We start from the raw sequence: 22,717 nt of genomic DNA, 5'->3' as shown, positions 1-22,717 counted from the left end.
CAACATCCAGATCCACGCATAATACTCATATCTGATAGCAATGAGAATGGGAAAAAAGTAGGGAAAACCGAATTATCGATCCAGATTATTATGTGTTCTTTTCTATATTCCATTTTATGATAGAAATGCATGATCGGGCAGACTAGTGTGTATATAGGAGTGGCACAACGTCAGTCACACGTCCAACATACATAAATATTTATACCTCGGGGCAACCTACTGGTTGCTACTTTTGAATAATTTTATAATTCGCTTGATGAATGTTTTTTGTTTGGCTTTGATTTTGAGGGTTAATGAATTAATGATTTTTTTAAATATGTTTTCAAAATTATCTTCAATTTATAACGCCATAAAACAAATGCATTGTAAAAAAAATGACAATAAAAAATTCTTCCTTTCATGTTTTTACTAGGTCTAATTCTAGAAGAACAACTCAGTCATGAAGACGTTAGACATGATTAATTAGTATATTAATAAAAAAAAGAAAATGGTTGAGCCTTTACAGTTGTGTTTTAAACTATGAATTATGACTATTATTAAACTTATGGTTTAATATCTGCCAGAAGATTTATTATACATATTACCTTTTTCTGATTCAAGATTTTTTTTGTACACCTTCTAAGCAATCATCATACAATCACAACTGTGTGGGCTCATACGAAGTTTGTTTATATTCTTAAACAAAACAGTGGCATTTGAGTGGAAAACTTTGAACAAACTATAAATATGGTATTAAATAAATCAAGTTTGGTATACTTTTGACCACAACTAAATATTTAATGAAGTAAATATGGTTTCAACAATTTTAATTTGACTTCAATTATTTTTGAATGAAAGAACTGCTTCCATTATTTGCTCCTTTCTGTATGTTGTCCTGCTTCTGTAAGTAGGAGTATAACATTGATGACTTGATAAGCTAAACACAAAATTTGTTTAAATTTAAATGTCATTTATCTGTAATTATATAAAATTGTTTAACGTTACGGAAAAAGAAAATAAAACTAGATTTAGTTGATCCGTTAGTAGCATCAATCTTTGAATTCTCGATCTGTCTGCTGGAGCTTATTCCGGTTTCCGGGTCGGTCCCATACATTTATAATAGACCTGCCAGAGTCCATTATTTATACGGCTCGTTGTGTCACATGTATCCAGTATCGATCATTGCAAAGATAGAAACGAATTCACCTACAGAGTTGACATTTGCATTCGAGCAGGTCACGCAAATTCACAGTGACTATTTAAAGTAATTGAAGTATCGGTACAGTTCATCCACCTAACACATACACTAATTTATACCATTGGTCGTTATAGCTAATATCAATTATGGGAGTTCAAGTAAATGACAGCTAAAAATATAAATTCTTTTAAACACACAATGTTCGCACCATAATGATCCTTTCAATGAGAATGAGACGACGTCAAGTGTGAAAATTTTAATAAAGAATTTCAGTTGGATCTGGCTGGAATTTGTGTTTATTATATAATGTTGACGGTACTAGAGTTTTAATTACATTTTCGCCGTTGGATGAGCCTTTTTTAACTTTTCAGAAAATGGAATAATGAATGAGTTCAGCAATGGATGAAGTGCTACAGATATTATGTGACACGATACAAATCCCCTTTGGAAGACACGAACGGATTATACAATGTGAAGAGTGATATGATAGCCACTGAAAACTAAGAGCCTAGCTGCGTGCCTTTACCCTTCGACACCAATTAACATAAAACCTTAATTCGCTAAGGCGATGAGGCCTTCTAACTTCGATATTCTACCGAGGCTCGATTTATTTCCGGGCCTCCTGAGACATCGTCTTCGCTCAATTCAAGTCGTACACTGTCTCTGCTTTTCGACACATCCACCTTCATCAATTACGCATGGCATCAAAGATAAGGACGAAAAAATACGTAACCGCATAATACATTTGTATTATATATTTGTAGGCTTTGTTTCAATTTTGTCGAGTTGATTTGAGTATATTTGTGTATTATTTATAGAAAAGAGGAAATAAGTTTGTAGGTCGCATTTTCGCTTTCCTGTCGTAAATGTCATGGATGAGAGGATTTATTTTTAAAGATCGCAAAGCCTGGAGGTGGAGAAATGACTTACCTAAGCCCAGGCACAGCGGTGACAGTTTGGCCATCCTGTAGCAACCAGTCTACTTGCGGCGTTGGAGATCCATGTGCCGAACAACTGACCTGCGAGCCCGTGGTATTGGAAAATGTGAGGTGAGCAGGAGGTTCGAGCAAGAAGACCGGCCCGTGGCTTTGGCTTGCCGCCTCTGAAACGTGATCGTAATACATCATAAGCTATCTTTCTTATATTTTGCACGATTGCACATCTTTCTGTTTTCACCTTACACCAAACACCACAGTCTACGAAATTATCTTGTAGAGAAAAACCTAATCTCGATCACTGTCAGCCGACGTACGTGACCAACGCTTAAAATTTATTTACGGCGTGTTTATTTTTATTTATTGTTCTTTGGGTGGGATTTGAACAGACACCCTATATGAATTCCGGATTTATTTATTTGATTTTCTCACTTGTTATTCTCCTAGTTTACGCCCAAGAGAATATAAACGTATATTTCCAAATATTTCTGTTTGTACATTTCATAAAACCCTGAAAGCCATACGAGTTTAGAATAGCATTTTCTTTTAGATCGTTTTTGTCCTCTAATTCATTTATTATGTATTTGTTTTCGTTTAGATTCGCGCTAAATCTTTTCAAAATAAAAGAACTACAAAACTTGTTTTAGAAAAAAATATCATTTTATATAGGTATTAACTTGAATAATATTACTAGACTCATACATATTTCTAAAAGTGCCCATGAACCTTGAAATGAGAAAATGCAAATTTTAGTATCATGGACTCATTTTTAATTTGTTCTTTGGCGGTTTTCGTATTTTTGTTAATTACTTATTTCTTAAACGTAACATGGTGAACTTTTTTAAATAGTTTTTTTTTAACTCAGTGCCTCAAAATCTATAAGAAATAATAACTTTCAGCTAAGGTATAAAAATCTTGTAAACTAGTGTAATTTTTTCTCTTGCGTTTTAAATCCCATCACATTGGCGTTTTATTTTTTTGAGAACGATGTCGCTTTGACAGATGAGTTAACGCATATTTTTTTAATAAATGGCAAGTCAAAAAAACAGTTTCTGAAAAAAGCAGTCATTTTTAACAAAAACAAACATTATTCAACTAATTAATTAATTGTCAAGTGACATCGTTGTCAAAAAAATAAAATCGCTAATGTGATGGGACTTGAAAAGCAAAGAAAGAATATTAGGTATTACAAGTTCAAAAGTAAAAAAAAAATAACTTTTCTTTCTACTGAGTCAGAATAATGAAGTTTTAATAATAGATTTGCTCGTTTCAGATAAAGAAAAAAACAACCCTTGCTGTTAAAGTGTTACTTTATCTACTCAAAAAAGTTTATAAAGAAATAGTTTAACATCTGCTATAGAAAAAAAGTATTTCCTTTGCTTTTTGGGCGTAAAATCTAAGGTAAAAATTTGTTTCCTTTTGACTTATTAAATGTATTATTAAGTTCAGAATTTTGATTATAAAAGAAATAACTTCATAGAAATTGGCAAAATTCACAGTTTATTAAAAAATTCTGGTATTTAAAACTAATTCTACAATCTTGATTTTTGAAAGCTGTAGATAAAGAACCTTAAAAGTCAAGTCAAGCTAAAAATGTTTTTCCTTTGCAGTTTTGGCGTAAAATCAAAGGTAAATTTTTTTTTCCTCTTGTAAACTTAATCCGGGAACATACTGTATACTTGCAAAATACATTTCTTAAATAAATTTATGTATTTGTAATTTGATAATTTGAGCAACCTTGTTTATTATAATCACTATTTAATGTATACGTATGCTCCTTGAAGTAATTTTCACAAAAAGACATTTTTCGGGTCCGAACCAACTTCCTAAATAAGGGTTTTTCGATATATTACCTGCTCTTCAACTAGTTAGTCTGAAACGCTATTGCGACAAAGCGCAGCCCGAGTACAAAGTTAGACTGGTGAATAGTTTTTTCCCCGGGTGTACTAACACAAAAAAAACCTCATATTTAGTTAGTCAATTCTTAATTAAGTATAAAACAGTTTTTTTTATCTATTTTAATTTTATTTATACAAACTTTGAACGTGATAACACAATCGATGAATTTTGGGAGATTAATCAAAGCTATTACATATTTTAGGTTTTCTTGTTTTTGTTTTTTGTAAATAAAGCTGTAACATTGTTAAACTATGAAAAATCTTCGTGGAAAGTATATAACGCTCGCACAATCAGTTGTGTTATTTATTTATTATGTTTGAGGTGCGAGGTGCGAATTTGGAGTGAGGTGTGAGTGGAGCAAACATCGAGACGTCAAGTGCGGAAGGAAGCCTTTCGAATGTATTGAGCAAACCTTTTTGTATATCTGTCTACTCGTAAGGCGTATGTCCGGTGCGAACAGCAAACAGGCATCCCTAGTTTACAACGTCCATTTAATTTAAACATATTTAAGTGTTGATTCGATAAGTGAGTTCGCTCTAACTTGAAGCAAAGATATCTGCTTGCGCAAGTCAATGAATGTGCAAGGTGAGGCCGACCACTTCCGGCGGTTTATCACCTCCAGCGAATATTGGGAACTCTCTTGAAATGTATTGTAAGGAACAGGAAATCGATAACAGTTTTATCTCATTTAGTACGTGATCTACTCAATGATAAAGTGGGGTCCACACTATACTTCAGTCAGCTCAGCGTTCAAAGACGTTCTAATTTTTACAACTAGCGAATCTCACATTTTCTCACCCCCTGCAGTGTTACTTTTCAGTGACACAACGACATTCAAAAGTCCTATCAACAACGATCCACAAAAAAGGAGCACGGAAAAAGATTTTAGACGAAATGTGATGCAGTGATTTAGAATTTCAGTTCCTTTAATTCGAACAATCGAAACTATTAACAATTGAATTAAATTGAGTTGTTTGTTGAGAAATAAGTTGCCCCAACAAACAAGAATAATTATGTGTTACCCCATCATTTTTTTATAAGTAATGTAAAAATAGATCTGTAATTGGATATTTTTTTATTTATTATTTACTTATTATCTTGTTATTAAATTTAAGGTAAAAAATTTATAGTTTTTTTCAAGAAACAATTATTTTAAAATTATCCGCGAATGGAATACTGTGAAATCTTCTAATCATCCTTAAATATAAGATTAAAAAAATTTCTGCGTATTTTTTACATTTTTTTTTTCATACAGTTAACTCCGTTTTCCACTTAATTGAATTGTTTCATTTAAGAGCTGAGAGGACACACAGTTGAGAAAACTGCCGCCACACAGTCGTGGTTCCGGTCTATCTAGGTAGGTATGTATAATGAAATTAAGAAAAAGTAATTGCATGCTATTATGGTTGACTATCTCTTAAATGCCGCGCTTAATTCTTCAAAAACATACATATTATTATGTATAAGTAGTACTTATGATTTTCAAATTTTTAATAAAGCAAAATTTTAAATTTTATGAATCAATATGCAGCAGGCAAAAAGCCTGCTTGTTGCCATTTACGAGAACTAGTCCAATAAAATTTTATATGGCAAAAACACGGACCGTTGCGGTAATAACGGACAATTTTGGCACATAGTGACCTAATGAAACTTGTGCAACCAAGAATATAAAACAAGCAATTACACGTTAAGAAAAAAGTTTCTGAAACCCACACTATAAAACCATACGTACAAACAAAAAATACTAGTATTTTGTTGTTTTATAGAAATTTTATTCAAGTAATATAATGTTACTTTTAAATTGCCTGGGGGTAAGTCTTCAAGACACGATATCTGAATTTGTTAGTACGTCGTATAACTAAAAAAAAAATAAAAATTATTGTGAGAACGTTTATAGTTTACATAAGTAGTTAATTATTACTTAGCCGCTGAATTTGAAAATTATACATATACAGAGTAAAATTGGAAATTGGTTTGAACATAAAAATATCTCGTATATAACGTAGCCGTGTTTCTCTTGGATAATTTTCAGTCAAATTTTTTTCCACAACTTTTATGTCAAGTTTATGTCAACTTTTCAACTTTTTTTTTGTTGTTCAATAATTGCTTATTTATTTATGTAAAATTAAGTTTCAAATATTTTTGTTATTAAAAGCTTATAATTTTTAGAAAAATGACATAAACATAATGTAATAAAGCAATGCTTGCCATAAATACATAATGATAAAATTGCGAAAATAAAATTTAACGACTAAGACACAAACTGGTAATAATGCCAACATCAGACAAATGAAAATTTTACTGTTTCTAAAGTTCAATATTGAGTTTTATTACTTGATATAAAATTGTCTCAGTCTTAAAAATTTAGTATCAATAATAAAGCAAATCCTAATGAGTGCAAGTTTTTGCTAATCCCGCAAATATAAATAAAAATTAACATATTACAAAATATAAATAGTCAATAATAAATTAATAAATTTCTTTAATAATAATAATAATAATGTACGTATGTATATTTAAAAATTGTTCAAAATTATCAAAACAGAGTTGAATTTATAAAAAAATTAAGTCTTAAGTACAGTCATTTATTCGTTATGAAAAACCAAACGTTGAACTCATATTCAGTTGTATTTAATATTTTAAATTAAAAACATATTTTAAGTATAAAAATACTGTGAAATGTTGTACACGATTTGTTGAGCTTTATGTGCACCGCCTTAATGTGAGAGACAGATACTATTTGCTTAATAGTATTAAAAAATACTTTCTTTAAAACCCCTCTTTTTTCAAGCTGCTGCATTTTTATAAAAAATTAATGAAATAAATGATTTATTCACATTTTATAAATCAACAATTATTCGCAACATAAACTCATGTATCCTTCACCTGTGCCTGTTATATTCATTATATTCAAAAACAGGGAAAACTGGAGTTAATACTATTGTGCTCTGAGGTACAGATATAGATTACTGCGAATTTGTTTATTTCAGAACAAAAAATTCTTTAAAGCTTCGTTTGATGAGGCTTTTTTCAGTTTGTTGTATTTCAAAATAGTTAATAAGCTTTAGCTGTGTATTTATTTACGTATTTACTGTAGTCAGTTAACAGGATATTGGAATGGAACGGTAATAAAGAAACCTAATAGGAATAGAAACCATGTATATTTTTTATATTTCATGTTTTTATTAAAATTATTTATTCAAAACTTATTTTAAGAAATGAGATGAGATAGATGGGGTTGGATGTTTGCGGCCGAGAGTGGTCACATCTCAATCCTGTTCTATCCTTTTCTATTAAACTGATGCTAATCTCATTAACTTCTGGAGTTATATACAAACATTGGCTCGGTGTTCTGCAATCACATTAAATTCAAAATTCCACGGAACAAACATCTGTTTGAGAACTAAGTTACATTTAGAATCAATTTTAAAGTAATATTTACTCTAGGAAATTAAATTTGTACTAAAATGAATTTGATTTAACTGAAATGGTTCACTTACGCACTGTCATTATCTTAAATACATTTACACGAGTATATTATACATGAGTATCAAGCTGTTTAGGGTTTCCGTAAGTATTTAGGAAACGAAGTGTCGGAAAATTTGAGATTTCTAGGATTAAAAACGTTCAATCTGCTTCATTTTGACTCATCAACGATTTGAGACTTTACAAACTTCTATACATAAATTTTGCCAGCATAATATGGTAAGCCTATTCGTTAAGTCATGCTTAAAATGCATAGAATTTTTTTAGCGTGTTTGCAACTTTAATTTCCATTTTATGAAAGAATGCTGTGCCTGCAGTAAATAATAAAATCCGTTCCCCATATTTCTTAACGTTTATTTATTCTAGCATATAAGATAATACTAGAAAATGAAAAATAAAAATTATATAAACAAAAATTTCCACCTTACGCACAGTAATTTAAAGTGGACAAGCTGATCTTTGAAACATGATTCATGATGATATATAGAAGATGAATAGTTTCAAACCCTCTATCGCTATCGCGAATGCGTGGTGCTCTGTTATCAGTTATCACAATGCCTGGTAGCCACCGTTTATTAAGCCAGCAACATTCAACTCTATCCACACGACCGACCAATCACAATTAACTCTTCCACTGCAAAAATATCCCCTAATACATCTTGCACAATGACGGATCTCTCCTCTGGAGTCCAGGAAATCATACTTGACCTCATTGTTGAAAGCTTCAGCAAGCATGATCTCAAACCGATCATTCTTTAACAATATTTCTTTGTGTACAGAGTTGACACTTTTTTATTCCATCCTCTCTTGAAGAGACAGAATCGAGCACATTCAAATAGAGTCAGGAAGGATCCTTTCGTTTGCATCAGACGCGATTGCTTGCTTCACTTCTCTAGTACGTGATTTAACAACACCCGGGATTAACGGAAATCGAAAATGCAAATTTCAGATTTTTGACTCTTTTTGAATGAGATTTTCATAAGAAAAGTTTGCTGCGGGACGGCGGAATGAATAATACAAAAATAATGTAATGAATCTAATACAAAACAATCAAAGATTATTATTTGCTTAACAAATAGCACAAAATAAATAAATACGGTATTAAGAAAATGAGTAAATAGAGCTGATCTTATGTGAAAAATGTTACACTAAAATAATGATTAACCAAACTGGTCATGAACAATACACGGTCGACATAAAAGAAAATTTGGTACACGTTTTTGATATTTTTCCACAAACGATTATTTTCTGCTTTTCAAATATAATATTGGCATGATTGAAGTGTATTAAAAGGATGAGCCACAAAAATGTATTACAAAAAACATGTTTATTACAGTATGTTTAAATTTTAATAATTTTACTGATTTTGTATTTTTCTAGAAATTAAACATGTTTATTTGTTTTCTTGTCAACGTGTTATATTTGTTTAGGCCTAACTAATTGTATTTAGCGTTTAGTTTTGCTTAAATATCATTTTTTTGTAATACATATTTCAAATTAATTAAAACTCTTAAATTTTAATTTAAAACTTTTTAGTCTGTGTAGAAAAGTAAACAATTTCTCTTTTAAAGAAAGATTAAAGATAAAAGTCAACTTGGCAAAAGAGAAAAACCAAATGAATAATTTTAAATAGCCTACACACAGAAAAGTCATTATCTTAATTTAAGAATAATAATTGTCTTAACGTCATATTTTTAACTTGAAACTATATTATTTTACCACAATTATTTTTCTTTGTATTAAAATAAAACTATTTCTTGACTTAAGCAACGAATAATTTTACTGAATTGTTTTACTTTAAAAAAAATTTTCTTGTGTGAAATATTTTTAGATTCTATTTAATAAAAGTTTGGTAGTTCACGCGGAGAAAGTAAGTTATCTTACTTTAAAAATATTTGGTTCGTCACCTCAAGTAAACAGATTTACTTCAGTCATAATACAGAATTATTCATTTGAAAAAATATCTGAATCAATTGAAACCACGCATAGTTAAACTAATATTTAGTAAACTTGCACTGAATATAATTTTTCTTGAACCAAATAATTGGTTTCCTTGACTTTGTTGCTTATGCTCGTGAACCGAGAACAGAGAGACCAGAGTGAGACCCAACGCAGCTCAGATCAAGACGTTTTTTTAAGTTAAATAAAATTGCAGTTACTGTACAATGGAGAAATTATTGCTAAAATCGTGCAGACTTGACAAAACTGTCATTCAAAAATTTAAAGGTAAATACAGTTGCTTGTCCTGGTATGAAATTAATACGGTATAATATTTTAGATGTTGTTACTGAATGGATTGAAGAAATGTTTCAGATGAGTCAAATTAAGTATATTTGCTTCATAAGGATGTATTTTTGTTTGTAAGCAGTTAAAAACAATTAATTATTCTTTACACTATACGTACAGCTTATAAGTTGAGCGCATTGATGGGCAAAGAGCAATTCCATTTTCTATAAATGATTTGTGTAGTTCCGTTCCTACTATTTATTACGTAGTCTACCGAAAGGTGAATTGTATGTTTCGCTTTCAAAAATACATATTTTGATTTCCTATTAATCTTAGAATGTTTGATTTTTTAATGTTTTAGTTTGACATAATTTTATATAACAGTTGTACGAATGCCATGTTCATTATTTTTATAATAAAATTATCTTTGTAATAAGATTATTGTATAATTTACCCAACAAAATTGAATTTCTCAATCAAAAAAATACTTAATTTGAATGAAACTTTAGAATTGTTAGCTTCAAATAAGGATGCGTTCAAATTAAATAAATCAGTTTCATAAATTGAATGCGTAAGTTTTTATTTCAAGAAAACAATTTCTTCTTCCAAAAGTTCCATATTTCAGAAAAAATTATTATTTTTTACTTCAAGAATTAGTAGATTTTACTTCAATAATAAACGTTATTTACTCTTAATGTTGTATTTACTTGATTTAAAACTCAGTGGAAGTATTTATATTAAATCAATTATGTTTCTACTCAAGAAATGCAGGTTGAGCAAATAATTTTCTATTTTGGAGAATATATTTACTTGCGTATATCGAAGATTAAGAATTATTTAATTCGAGAGTATTTTACTCACTGTTAAACAATACTTCTCTTTGTGTACAAATTAACCATGCAGAAATGACATAAATAATAGTTTTTTCAACACGATCATTTTTAAATAGGTCTCTGTATTCTTAAAGTATAGTGACAAAAATAAATAAAACCTTAGAGTCATAGGAATTTCTCCTTTCAGAAAAGCAAAAGTTTTTACTTGTGTTTTTAACGTATTTTACACGTTGATAATTTATCAAGAAACTTAAATGAAACTCACCTTTTGCTAAAATAAATGAAGTTGTGACGTTGTGACTGACATTTGCATTGAGTTGTTATTTAGTAATTAGTTAAGTAACACTCCGTCCTAATTAACTCATTTTCTGAAAAAATAGCACCTCATTGGATAAAGTTTGGTTTAGAAATAATTGCAATTTCTTATCGAGAAAGAATTGGCGTGGAAAAGATTGCAAAAGAATTTTCAAGGAAGAGAATGCTACCTTTTGCATAAATCGTGCTAAAAAATAAAAAGTGTAGGCTGAAAGACGGAAACTACATATTTCCAAGCTTGGAAGATCTGCGCCGACGGTTCGAAACGGTGTGGCCAGTAGTGTCTAAAAATTTAATTAAAACGGCGATTTTGCACTTTCTATAGAACATGTTTACAAGTAGAATGCACCATACAAGAGTTTGTTGATAGAATGTTAAAACACCTGGTCATTAAAAAATTATTGATCATTCCTTTGTTTTTTAAATAATAATTGTTTGTAATTTGGCGGGAATAATTTTCAATATCTATTGTGAGTATTATGTCCCAGAAAGCAAAAAAGTGAAATCGTTGCCTTAAAGCGTTCGGAAAATTTGTTTTTTTTTCTAGGCACCCGATATAAAAACGAAAAGAATAAAGCATAAATTCTTAAGAAAAATATTAACATTTTATTATGGAAAAATATTAAGCACAAATATGGTAAAAATAAAAAATTGTTGACAATATATTAAACTGCTTAAATGCTTAATTTTATTTACAAAAAATTGTTGGTACAAATACCGAAATAAATATTTTCTGTTGAACTTTTGTTTTTGAGATATCGAACGTAATTATAACTGGAGAGTGTATGTAGTTAGTATTGGTTTTGTTTCGTAATAGTTTCATCGGGCAAATCTCATCATGCAACGAGATGATGGTGACGATTTGTTCGGTGTAATTTTTTACATGTGAACAAATCGGGCACTCCGTCATTGTTTGTGGTTGTTGTTCAATCTAGTTACGTTTAGAGTTGATTAGTGCCAGGATTAAACATCCGTGTATATTTTTGTGGTCGACTCATTTTATTTGTATTCGTTGATCATTCATTTCATACCACATAATGAGAAGTAATTTTAGGTAATAGTGAAGACAGGTAATAGGTAAAATTTGACAAAACAAAAGTAGGACATACTAGGATAATGGTTTCTTAAAATCATGATATACAACAACGAGTAAAAAAGAGAAATGAAAATACTCGTAACTATACAGTAACAGAAATCTGAAAATTTTTCTTTTGGTTATAAATTGGTGGAAAATTTATTGATAAACCGTTTTGAATCTTAAAATTACTTCTCGTTATAGGTATAACATCGGAAGAAAATTGGTTTGCTTAAAAAAATTGTTTTTTATTTCTGCGAGAATTTATAATTTCATATTAAAGTATAGAAGAAGTCTAGATTTTGTCACAATTAAATCAGATTTTAAAATTAGACTTAAAGGCTCATAGTACGTTACTAAAGTGGCTGCATAAAACTAATAATATGTTTCCTACTAAGGAAACCCTTGAAAATGAAGTCAGGCATGCGAACTGCCTTCGGCCGTGTTAAATTCAGGTGCGATCCTTCTGAATGAATTCCCTCTTCTTTTATGTAGTTTTTCCATGTCATTGATAAACGAATTTTCTCAATTGTTATTTTATTGAATCGGGGGGATCACGGCTCAGTGCTTGGTCAGCTCTCAGAGCACTGCAGAGAATGTCGTTATTAAATCGAAACATCGATATCATTTAACCGCTTTGTTTTTGTCGTACAGACAAATTTTCTACTGAACAGTTTTGCAAAAGTTTTAACGAGCAACTTTCAGTTCAAATTAAATTTAATGCTAGGTATATAAAATGCAATTCGAGTATGTGGTGAGCGGACTGACAAACCGTCCAAATCAATCCTACACATGACTAGTCTAATTTAATACTAAAACCATATTCTTATACATTTTTGCTAAAATGCATTACAATGATAGGTATTAGGAAATTGTTGTTGTAAAGCACTCGACCAAAGTTTCAAACTCTACTAGACGGAGAAGATGGTCAATGGAATCAGATCGAATAGTTCTTGAGTGCTGAACTAGCTTTTCTCATATAAATATCAAACTCATCCAATTAAATAATTCAACTCTTGTACAACTAAAGATAATAGTAATAGCAAAATTAATTTAAAAGCTAGTTCAGAAAAAAATAATTGTAAGTGAACTGAAAGTAGCCAGAAATCCCGAATTTGCAAAGACATATTACCTTCATTATTTTTAGTTGATAGGTATTTAATGGAGAAAAGTGATTAGGAAGAAGCTGCAATTTCATAAAATTAAATTAGGTCTGACATAATGTAATAATATGCATGCGTAGCCGCTACAAAATTTCATTTGAATATATTAAAAAATAAAAAGTGTATAAGAGGGTTAGGAATGGTTTCGTTGTCACTCTTTTTAATATGATTAGGATTTAATTTGCATGTATTTTTTATTTTCTGCTTAACTTGTTAGAAAGTTGTACTCATTACTTATTTTCGTTTTTATTTTATAATATCATAATCTAGCGTAGAACGTATATATTTGTTTAAAATTTTATTTCAAAATGTAAATATGGAACGAACAATAAACCAATACAAATATACAAAAAATTACTGTGTAATTACTAAATTTTACACATCCCTGAGTCCGTGACATAAAGCAAAACTATAATTAAATTTGACGTAAATAATCAAAAACCCAATCACACCTTGGTTGAAAAATAGATAAGTTGTTTGTATTTTTTCTATTCTATTCTATTGTTGTTATCTATATTTTTGAGTAGATTTGGAACTGATATGTTGATGTATATATTTTTGACGTACCTATTTGTCTGTTGTTATCGTTAAAACTTAACTCGCCTTATTTTTGTTGTTACATAACATTGTTTACGAAAGCTGCATAATACAAAACAGTTTTGTGTCCGAGATAAATGCAGAATATTACTGTGCAAAGTTACTATGAAGAGAACAATTAGTACAAAGGGTACAAACTGTATTATGAAAACATTTTGGCCGAATGGACGAGTTTTAGATTAAGTACCAGTGGAAAATACAACGAAACAATAATCCGATTAACAGAGAGAATCTTATTAATATTATTATCATCTGGGCTTTCTGTTATTATACTCTGAATGTACGTTTTTGTAACTTTGTAGTCAATCCATTAATATACTGTAAGGATTTATTATGCAGAAAAACTTTGGTTATTGAACTATTGGACAAGCAACAGCAGGGTTGACACTTTAGGCCAACTGTCACCTTCAATTTCCACTCACAAATTCATTAATTTCGGGTTCTCTGCTGGCAATTATCAACTAAAGCCGGCCGTCATATCTTTTAAGAGTTAGACTGAAAGCACAATGTTCTATTATTGTTTTTATCAAAGTGGTATATTTAAGTATTAGTAATTTAAAGAAAACATATTATACGACATAAGTAAAAAGGCCCACCGTTAATTTTTCGTATAAATTGTGAAGAAAATTAAAACCATCTAGTCTACGTTGGACCTCCAGCCATCTATCATCAATCACACAAGTTATTCCTAGATATGTCTTTTAGTTGACTGTAAATGGTGAAATATGTTATAAACTGATGCGTCATTGTGTTGTATGTTAAAATTAAATATTTCTAGTTACATATCTATACATGTTTTAAAGTTTCTTTACTTTTTTTGTATTTTTTATGTTGTTTTTTGTTTGTTTATTAAAGATTTTTTTTTAACTTACTGTTAATATGATTAATGAAAAATCCTATCTCAAATTTTAAATATGTAGAAAAATTAACAAAACAAGCATTTTTGTGGAACACATTGTTAAACAAAAGTTCAAATTACAATTTCGATAATAAATCCAAACCTTTGCGTATTTCAAAAAATATATAAAAAATCGTAAAAATTAAGTGGGCTTTATTTGCTAAGAAAATGAGTAAATAGAGATGATGTTATGTGAAAAATGTTACACTAAAATAATGATTAACCAAACTGGTCATGAACAATACACGGGCAACATAAAATAAAAATTTGGTACACATTTTTGATATTTTTCCACAAACGATTATTTTCTGCTTGTCGAATATAATATTGGCATGATTGAAGTGTATTAAAAGGATGAGCCTCAAAAATGTATTACAAAAAACATGTTTATCACAGTAAGTTTAAATTTTAATAATTTTACTGATTTTGTATTTTTCTAAACATGTTTATTTGTTTTCTTGTCAACGTATTATATTTGTTTAGGCCTAACTAATTTTATTTAGCTTTTAGTTTTGCTTAAATATCATTTTTTTGTAATACATATTTCAAATTAATTAAAACTCTTAAATTTTAATTTAAAACTTTTTAGTCTGTGTAGAAAAGTAAACAATTTCTCTTTTAAAGAAAGATTATGAAGATAAAAGTCAACTTGGCAAAAGAGAAAAAGCAAATGAATAATTTTAAAATAGCCTTCTATAAATTAACCATGCAGAAATGACATAAATAATAATTTTTTCAACACGATCATTTTTAAATAAGTTTCTGTATTCTTAAAGTATAGTGACAAAAATAAATAAAACCTTTAGAGTCACAAGAATTTCTCCTTTCAGGAAAGCAAAAGTTTTTACTTGTGGTTTTAACGTGTTTTACACGTTGATAATATATCAAGAAACTTAAATTGAAGTTGTGACGTTGTGAATGACATTTGCATTTAGTTGTTATTTAATAATTATTTAAGTAACACTTCGTCCTAATTAACTCATTTTCTGAAAGCACCTCATTGGATAAAGTTTGGTTTAGAGATAATTACAATTTGTTATCGAGAAAAAATTGGCGTGGAGAAGATTGCAAAAGAATTTTCAAGGAAGAGAATGCTACCTTTTGCAGGCATTTTTGTGGAACACATTGTTAAGCAAAAGTTCAAATTACAATTTCGATAATAAATCCAAACCTTGGGCCTTATTTGCTTTAGGTATCTTAGTAGTAGTTGTTGTAGTAGTGCTCGTTGAAATCTTCATTATAATGATGTTCACAAAAAACAGTAACAAAAAGTACGTTTCACAGTCGTTTTAATGCATGTGTAATCTAAGTTTTGGTAAAAAATAAATCCTTTAATAGCGATTTATGTATCAAGTTCGTAAAACAGAGTTTTACGAGTCGAGAGGACGAGGGAACCGAGTCTTTAACGAGAGGAGTGCTCTACAACTATTTTTGTACGTGTTGCATAGAAGATTTTGCACGATTGGTTATTTCAATAAATGTTATTTATGTTAAAGAATTTATTTTTAACATAATATATGATATGTAAAGTGGATTTTTTTCTTCTCAAGTTGATTTTTCCAATCCTTAAAGTTTTGTTCACAAATCGCTTGGAGAACTTTCTAAACTTAAAGTAAAGTCTACACGATGACATACAGTCTGACAAGATACTCAAATATTTATGTCACAAAATACGTTCAGGCAAAAATAAATGTCCTAGTAAATATGGGCATTTGCATTAATTTGCATATGCAAAAAATAATTTACAAATGAATAAATCTGATATAAGTCGATTTTCTAGTAGATAGTTAGTCAGGCAAATCGTAATTAGAAAGAATAAGTTGCGGCTAGTATTTGTCGAAAGAGAAGAGGGTAGTGCGAGATATTAAACCCGACGGCGATAGCAATTAGGGGAGTGGATCATGTTATCGCCATGTTACGTTCAAGGCAACACAACCACCCCACCCCTGTTAGCTCATGAAATTGTCTAGCGTCATACTTCCTACCTAACATTTTATAATGTGCGGTTGCCAGTTGCCACTCTGGCCACCTAATCTATGGTATTAAAGATGAGACGTCAACATAAATAATGCTCCACTTCGGTCACAAAAGACAAAGTAAACAACTTGTAGGCAAAAATAAATAATAATATGACGCCAACATTTCGCGTACACTTCTCAAAGAAGATGAGAATATAAGAGTTGAAATACCTTTTGAGTCGGCGATTTATTAAAATGGATTAAAAATATTTCCGAATGCAAAATGTACCTATACTTTGCAGGCCTTCGACTCTGTGTGATAAATAACTTCTGCTATCAGTACTCTGAAAGCAATCTATTGAAGCAACCATTTTAGTTTATTTGTATGTATTGCTGATCGAATACCATTCGTTATGATGTTGCTTGCATCAATGCCACTCACGCAACAAATAAAATAAAATAAAATAAAACAAAAAAAAAGATTCTCTACTTCTTATCCGTGTAGTCAAAACAAAGGTCAGTCGTTTTGTACTTGAAAATACGTTCTGTATTCCATTTATTGAACTGGAAAACTCAACGTACAAAAATCATTGTTAATTTTTACGTAAAATTATTACCGGCATTGAGACTAGCACTTATACAAAGTGGCATGTTCTCTAGAGCATAGAGAACGCATTTATTGTTGTCAGGTTAGCGTGGCTAGGCTCTAGACTTTAGACTCTAATCTTTTTGAAAAGAAAAATGGAGAGCATTTTAAATATTAGACAATAATGTATCAGCTAAATGTTTTCCAAAATGTATAATTTGACTCTTAAAGATACTTACAAGAAATGAGCCTGTATCCTCTAAACAAGTAAAGGTAGAAATTTGAGAAACTACACTCCCCGTCGAAATTAACCGGAGAACTAAAATTTTGCGGTTTTCTACATTGCAATATTTTTGTTATTATTTGTCGGATATTGATGAATTTTGGTTCGGCTTAAAGAACGAACTTTGCAGAATATTGTAATTTAATTCAATAGCATTTCTAAAAAGACGAAAGCACTATTTTTTATACTGAGTTGTGGTGTGTGGCACAGACAAGTTTTTTCTGATTTCAGATTATTGCCTATTCTTTTCTGAATGAGGACCAATTTGTTCCAAAATTTTATCTTCTGGTGCTCCAAAGATACAAAGCATTGAAAAGATGTTGCTTTTCTAAAGTTACTAAATATTCGTTCAGAAAGTAGGCTACATAAAAGGTAGTTAAACCGAAAATCATTGCTTATGTCACCAAAAGAGCACAATTACGTCTTTCAACACCAAAAATTTGAAAAACTTGGAACTTCAAGGGATTACACCAAGTAAAACGGTGAATTATTGGAAGCTTCCATGCGCCTATTTTGACGTTTTGGCACATTCGGCCTACTTAATACAAACATTCATTGAAATCGGAAATGTAATGCTTTTTTTGAAGGTTTATATCTCTCATGTCTCAAGAACTTAAATTATGGAAAATGTGGTATATAATTGAGAAAAGAATGGGCAATAATCTGAAGTCAGAAAAAACTTAAGTTTGTCTCTGCCGCACACCGCAGCTCACTATAAAAAACCGTAAGAAAACAGTGGTTTCGTCTTTTAGGTACGAGTATAACATGTACAAGACAAAACTAGAAATGTTATTGAATTAAAAAACACATTTTTTTGCAAAGTTCGTTCTTTAAGCCGAACCAAAATTCATCAAAATCCGACAAAGAATAACAAAAATACATATTGCAATGTGAAAAACCGTAAAATTTCAGTTGTTCGGTTAATTTTGGCGGGCAGTGTATATACCACATTTACATACAATAAACGATTTTTTTGTAATTTGTCTCCATTTTGATTCTCTAATAATCAACAATCAAAAGGCGACTAGATCAAATTTTGACTTTTAAAATGAAAACATTACCGAACGTCACAACAATCCCTAAATCAATTGAAGTAAAAATTTTTGCTTAAAAACGGCATAAAGAGGGCACTCATTTTTTTAAAAACTTGTATGCGTGCTTCAAGACTAGTCTTATAAAACTTGTTTTTTAATATACTGTTAAATGTTACACACTAATTACGCGTACAGTAAATTAATAGCTAAAAGTTTAGTTATTGAATAGAAATTTAGATCAAATCATACTTGATTAATATTATTATTTAAAATTAGGAAATCACTGACTTTTGTACAATAATAATAAAACAGTATGAGTAGACAATGAAAATGCATTCTATTGAAAGTTATCTAAATATAAAGTAATAATCAAATAAGTACATTGAATTGACACATTAAAATTATTTAAAAATTAAGCATTGCATCAGCTCTAAACTGTTAATTGTACAAAGCTTTTGGGATTTTGGGATTCCTGTTTGGATAATGGAAACGTAATACGAGTAGTTATTGATTTTTATGCCAGTTATAAGGTTTGTGATTTTAAAATCATAAAAATTATGAAACATTAAGCTCGGTCATAAAACTGTTAGTAATGAAATGATGAATGTACAAACGGGTTTGTAAATATTTGCAAAATATTTTTCGATGTAATCAACGAAATTTATTCGTATTATGTACGAATTACGTATTATGTCTTACAGTGCTTTTATTAATTCTTGTGTACTTAGTCTTAAAGGATATCTTAAATGCACGTGATCTGATTTCGATATGTAAATGGAATTAAATATATTCATCCTGTAGGATATGGAAACTGAGTCAGTCCATTATGGGTTGCAATTGCCATATCGACGTGTAAATTTCATATTAACATGTTTAATCCAGCGTAGCCTCTCTCGCTTCGTAACACAGGCATAACCTAACCGGATTACCACATGCAAATTAGTGACTGATGAGTTAGAGAGCTATAGACAGTGAGTTTGTCGGTACATACATAAACGCATATAATGACCCAATAATAAGACACAAGGTCGATTAACAAAGGTAATGGATAAGTGTGATTGTGTTGAAATGAAAGGTCACTAGAAGGCAGACAGAGAATAGGAGATAGAGTGGAGGTGGTCTTCTTTTGTGCTCCAATCAACACGTTATAAATGTGCATTTAGATTCGGCACATTTCCACGCGGTGGCTGTTCGGTATCCAATTTAAGTGAAGCAAAGGATGAGTCTGCAAAAGTTTCAGTCGGTTCTCTTTATCTAGAAGAACATTGCGCAGAGAGCAAACAGTCGACAGCCAATATTTTATTCATGGTTTCTACTGTTGGCTCATCATCAATATTAGACGTGCCGTGTGGTCTCCGTTTGCCACCGCTTATGCCTTCCTGCCAATAACGTCATCATCTCTTATGCATTCAATCGAGAAATTAAAGCCGCTTTTAAAACATTCTGATATCCAATTTGCTGAACAAAATCACTCAATATCCGTATACATATCAAGTAAGAAAAGAATTAGATTAGGGAAGCACTTACCCAAAATAAAGGCAAAGACGAACAGCATCTGCATATACATTTAGCGACGTTCACTTTAGCATCACCGGCACCTGCAAGCAACAGATCTATCAATATACTTATCTTCAACCCTAATTTTTCCATTTCTACTTCAACTCTGTATATTTAACAAAATAAACTCCTCAAGGGTACCAACTCATTTTAATCATAATTAAGGCTCGGATTATATGCAAAAGGCATATTTGTTATTAAGAGATATATCAACAAAATTATAAGTTTTCTAGGCATATCTAATGTTTTTGATTAAAATAGGCCAATTAAAAAATGCATATTTTGTCAACTTCGTGCATATTTTAGGAAATATTGCATATTTGTACAAATTTTCTTCAAATCACAAATTTCTGATTAAAAATTTCAGTTCATGTTAAAAATGAAACAGTTTAAGAAAAAAATTTACAAAATAATTATGTTAAAGAGAAAACAACCGGTAATTCGTAAGCCGGATTCAAAGAATTAGTATCCTGCTAAAAGTTTCCTTTTTGAATTCGGTTTATACAGGGTGAATATGAAACCAAGCGTTTTTTTTTATATCATGTGCCTCTAGAAAATAATACTTAATATAAGTTAAAAGTTTTGGATATCAATGCATATTTGGCATATATTGGACCATATTTCTTAATATCTTAATATTTACAAATTTTTCGTGCATATATTCGAGTCTTAATCATAATAATTATGCTTTGTATTCGTACAGTGAAAGCGAGAATTAATGACAGGACCACTGATGAACCAACTTGTTCACTAAACGACACAAACACAATAAACCCACATACGGGTACATAATTTTAACAGGGAAATAGCATTATTAGCTTCCCTAAAACAAAAAGTACGTTGGTCCCTTGGAAATTTAAACAATTATCAAACAATTAAAAAGAGACCGTGTTGTTAGGAGACAGACATGTTTAAGAAGTTAATTAGATAAAACGTAATAAAAAGATCTCGTACCTATTGTATCAATATACTAAGCACTTCAATGATGCGGCGTTGAAGAATACTGTTTCTATTTTTCTATTATCGAAATTTTACAAACCTAATATTTTGTTGAGTTGTATAGTAGTTGCATCAAACAAACAAAATTCTTTTCAAGAGACACAGCTTTTTAATTTTGAAAGGAAACAAAAGACTGACAATTATTTCATAAAACTAACATTGAAATCAAAAAGATGTTAAACTGCATTGAACTTTCCTGTTGTTTTTTCGCTTTGTAAAAAATTGTAATTAAAAAGTAAGCTAGGAATATCGTTTTGAATGCTATTGGGTCACTTACAAAGGAGCGAATGAAATGGATGAGAGAAGCCGCAGTTTGTCGATTCTGGTAAATTACATTATCTATTTTAATCCGTTCTGCCGGACTTTGTTAAAAGTTCGGTTCGGAATAGAAACTCTGACAGGACATCCGATCTTACTGTTGAGGTCAGAGAATTCATTCCTCACCTCCGACGGAACCAACTTAACCAATAAAATAATTTATTGCTTCTGCGACGTAATTTTAGATCTGTAATTAGGTCACTATTCGTTACAAACGACAAGAAAAATACATAATTTTTTTCGTTTTATAAACTAATAAAAACAGGTCAACGGTCTCTATAAAACTTGATCATACATTTATGCTATTGATTCGTGTTCAGGATTCATCCATTTTGTTATATTTACTTTTCATTATCAGACTGTTATAATATCAACTAAAATTCAAAGCGTGTATTTTTCATTGATTTACCCCAGAGACAATTCCATATTTTTTAGCTTTTATCAAATAATAAAATGTACATACACTATTAATTATTATTAATTGTGTTTATAATTATAATTAATCTTAATGTTTATATTATATCTAATCTAATAAAATTCACATGAAACATCAACTTTGTCACCAGGAAATACACAATAGAGACTTTCTCCCGGCGTCGCGTCGCGTCGCGTCTCGTCTCGTAGTCGACAAAATATTTTGAAATATGTTTTTGCGTTTTTAACAATACATGTCCTAAGTAAAAATACATAGATACGGTCTTCTTTGATTCTCTCTGTATTTCCACATTTTGTTTAGATGAGTTTTTTATTTTTCACAAAGTTTTATTTAGACTAATATATAGGGTGATTCTTAAATAGACCGACACAATTTTACTCTTGGTAGTTTCAAATGAGAACATGCTGGAAATAATAATTAAAAAATTCTTTGTTTAACCGTTCTCCAAAAAAAATTATTTAAGTTATTTTCGAGGTAAAGCGTACGCCACTGATGTGTTCGTAAATAGGTAGTGGAAACCATGGTGAAAATGTACTTGATGAATGCAACAATTCATAAACGCCGTAAGTGGCACGGATCAAGGGGTTTTGCCCCTAAAAAATATAAACGTAAAAAGGGTACAGTTTGTTTTCATTTATTCTTGAGGAGCTGTGATATAATTTTGTCGGTCTATTTAAGAACCAGCCTGTATGTATGAAGAATATGAGCGTGTGTTTTCCCATGTTACTAAACATAAGAGGTTACGACCGAGAGTAATTAAGGAATAATAATTGGCTCGAATATGGGATTCAGACTAAAATTTTGAAAAAATCGAAAAAAATTGTTTTTTTTTATCGCACCAAATGACGTTCGATACTCTCTTAACAGTCTAGAATATGAGCGTGTATTTATAACATATAGTTGTAAAATAACAATATTTTGCCAAAAAAAATAATTTATAGC

At 30.2% G+C, this 22,717-nt stretch overlaps 1 protein-coding gene across 3 annotated transcripts in view; it reads right to left on the bottom strand.

Moving 5' to 3' along the window:
* LOC123006837 (Down syndrome cell adhesion molecule-like protein Dscam2) overlaps window positions 1-22,717 on the bottom strand; it is a 73,615-nt gene that overhangs the window by 37,017 nt on the left and 13,881 nt on the right. For all 3 annotated transcript variants that reach the window (XM_044401669.1, XM_044401670.1, XM_044401672.1), the window contains exons 2-3: window positions 19,993-20,063; window positions 2,108-2,279 (exon numbers count right to left, since the gene is read on the bottom strand). In XM_044401669.1, the coding sequence (XP_044257604.1) occupies window positions 2,108-2,279; window positions 19,993-20,032 (212 nt within the window). In that variant the 5' untranslated portion in view covers window positions 20,033-20,063. The remainder of the gene's footprint in view (window positions 1-2,107; window positions 2,280-19,992; window positions 20,064-22,717) is intronic.

The sequence above is a fragment of the Tribolium madens genome, unplaced genomic scaffold, assembly GCF_015345945.1.
Source record: "Tribolium madens isolate multiple individuals breed KSU strain unplaced genomic scaffold, Tmad_KSU_1.1 Scaffold_2;HRSCAF=44;Tcas5.2_LGX, whole genome shotgun sequence".
NCBI lineage: Eukaryota > Metazoa > Arthropoda > Insecta > Coleoptera > Tenebrionidae > Tribolium > Tribolium madens.
The sequence above is the reverse complement of the archived record's forward strand: the minus strand, read 5'-3'. Positions and strand labels throughout refer to the sequence as shown.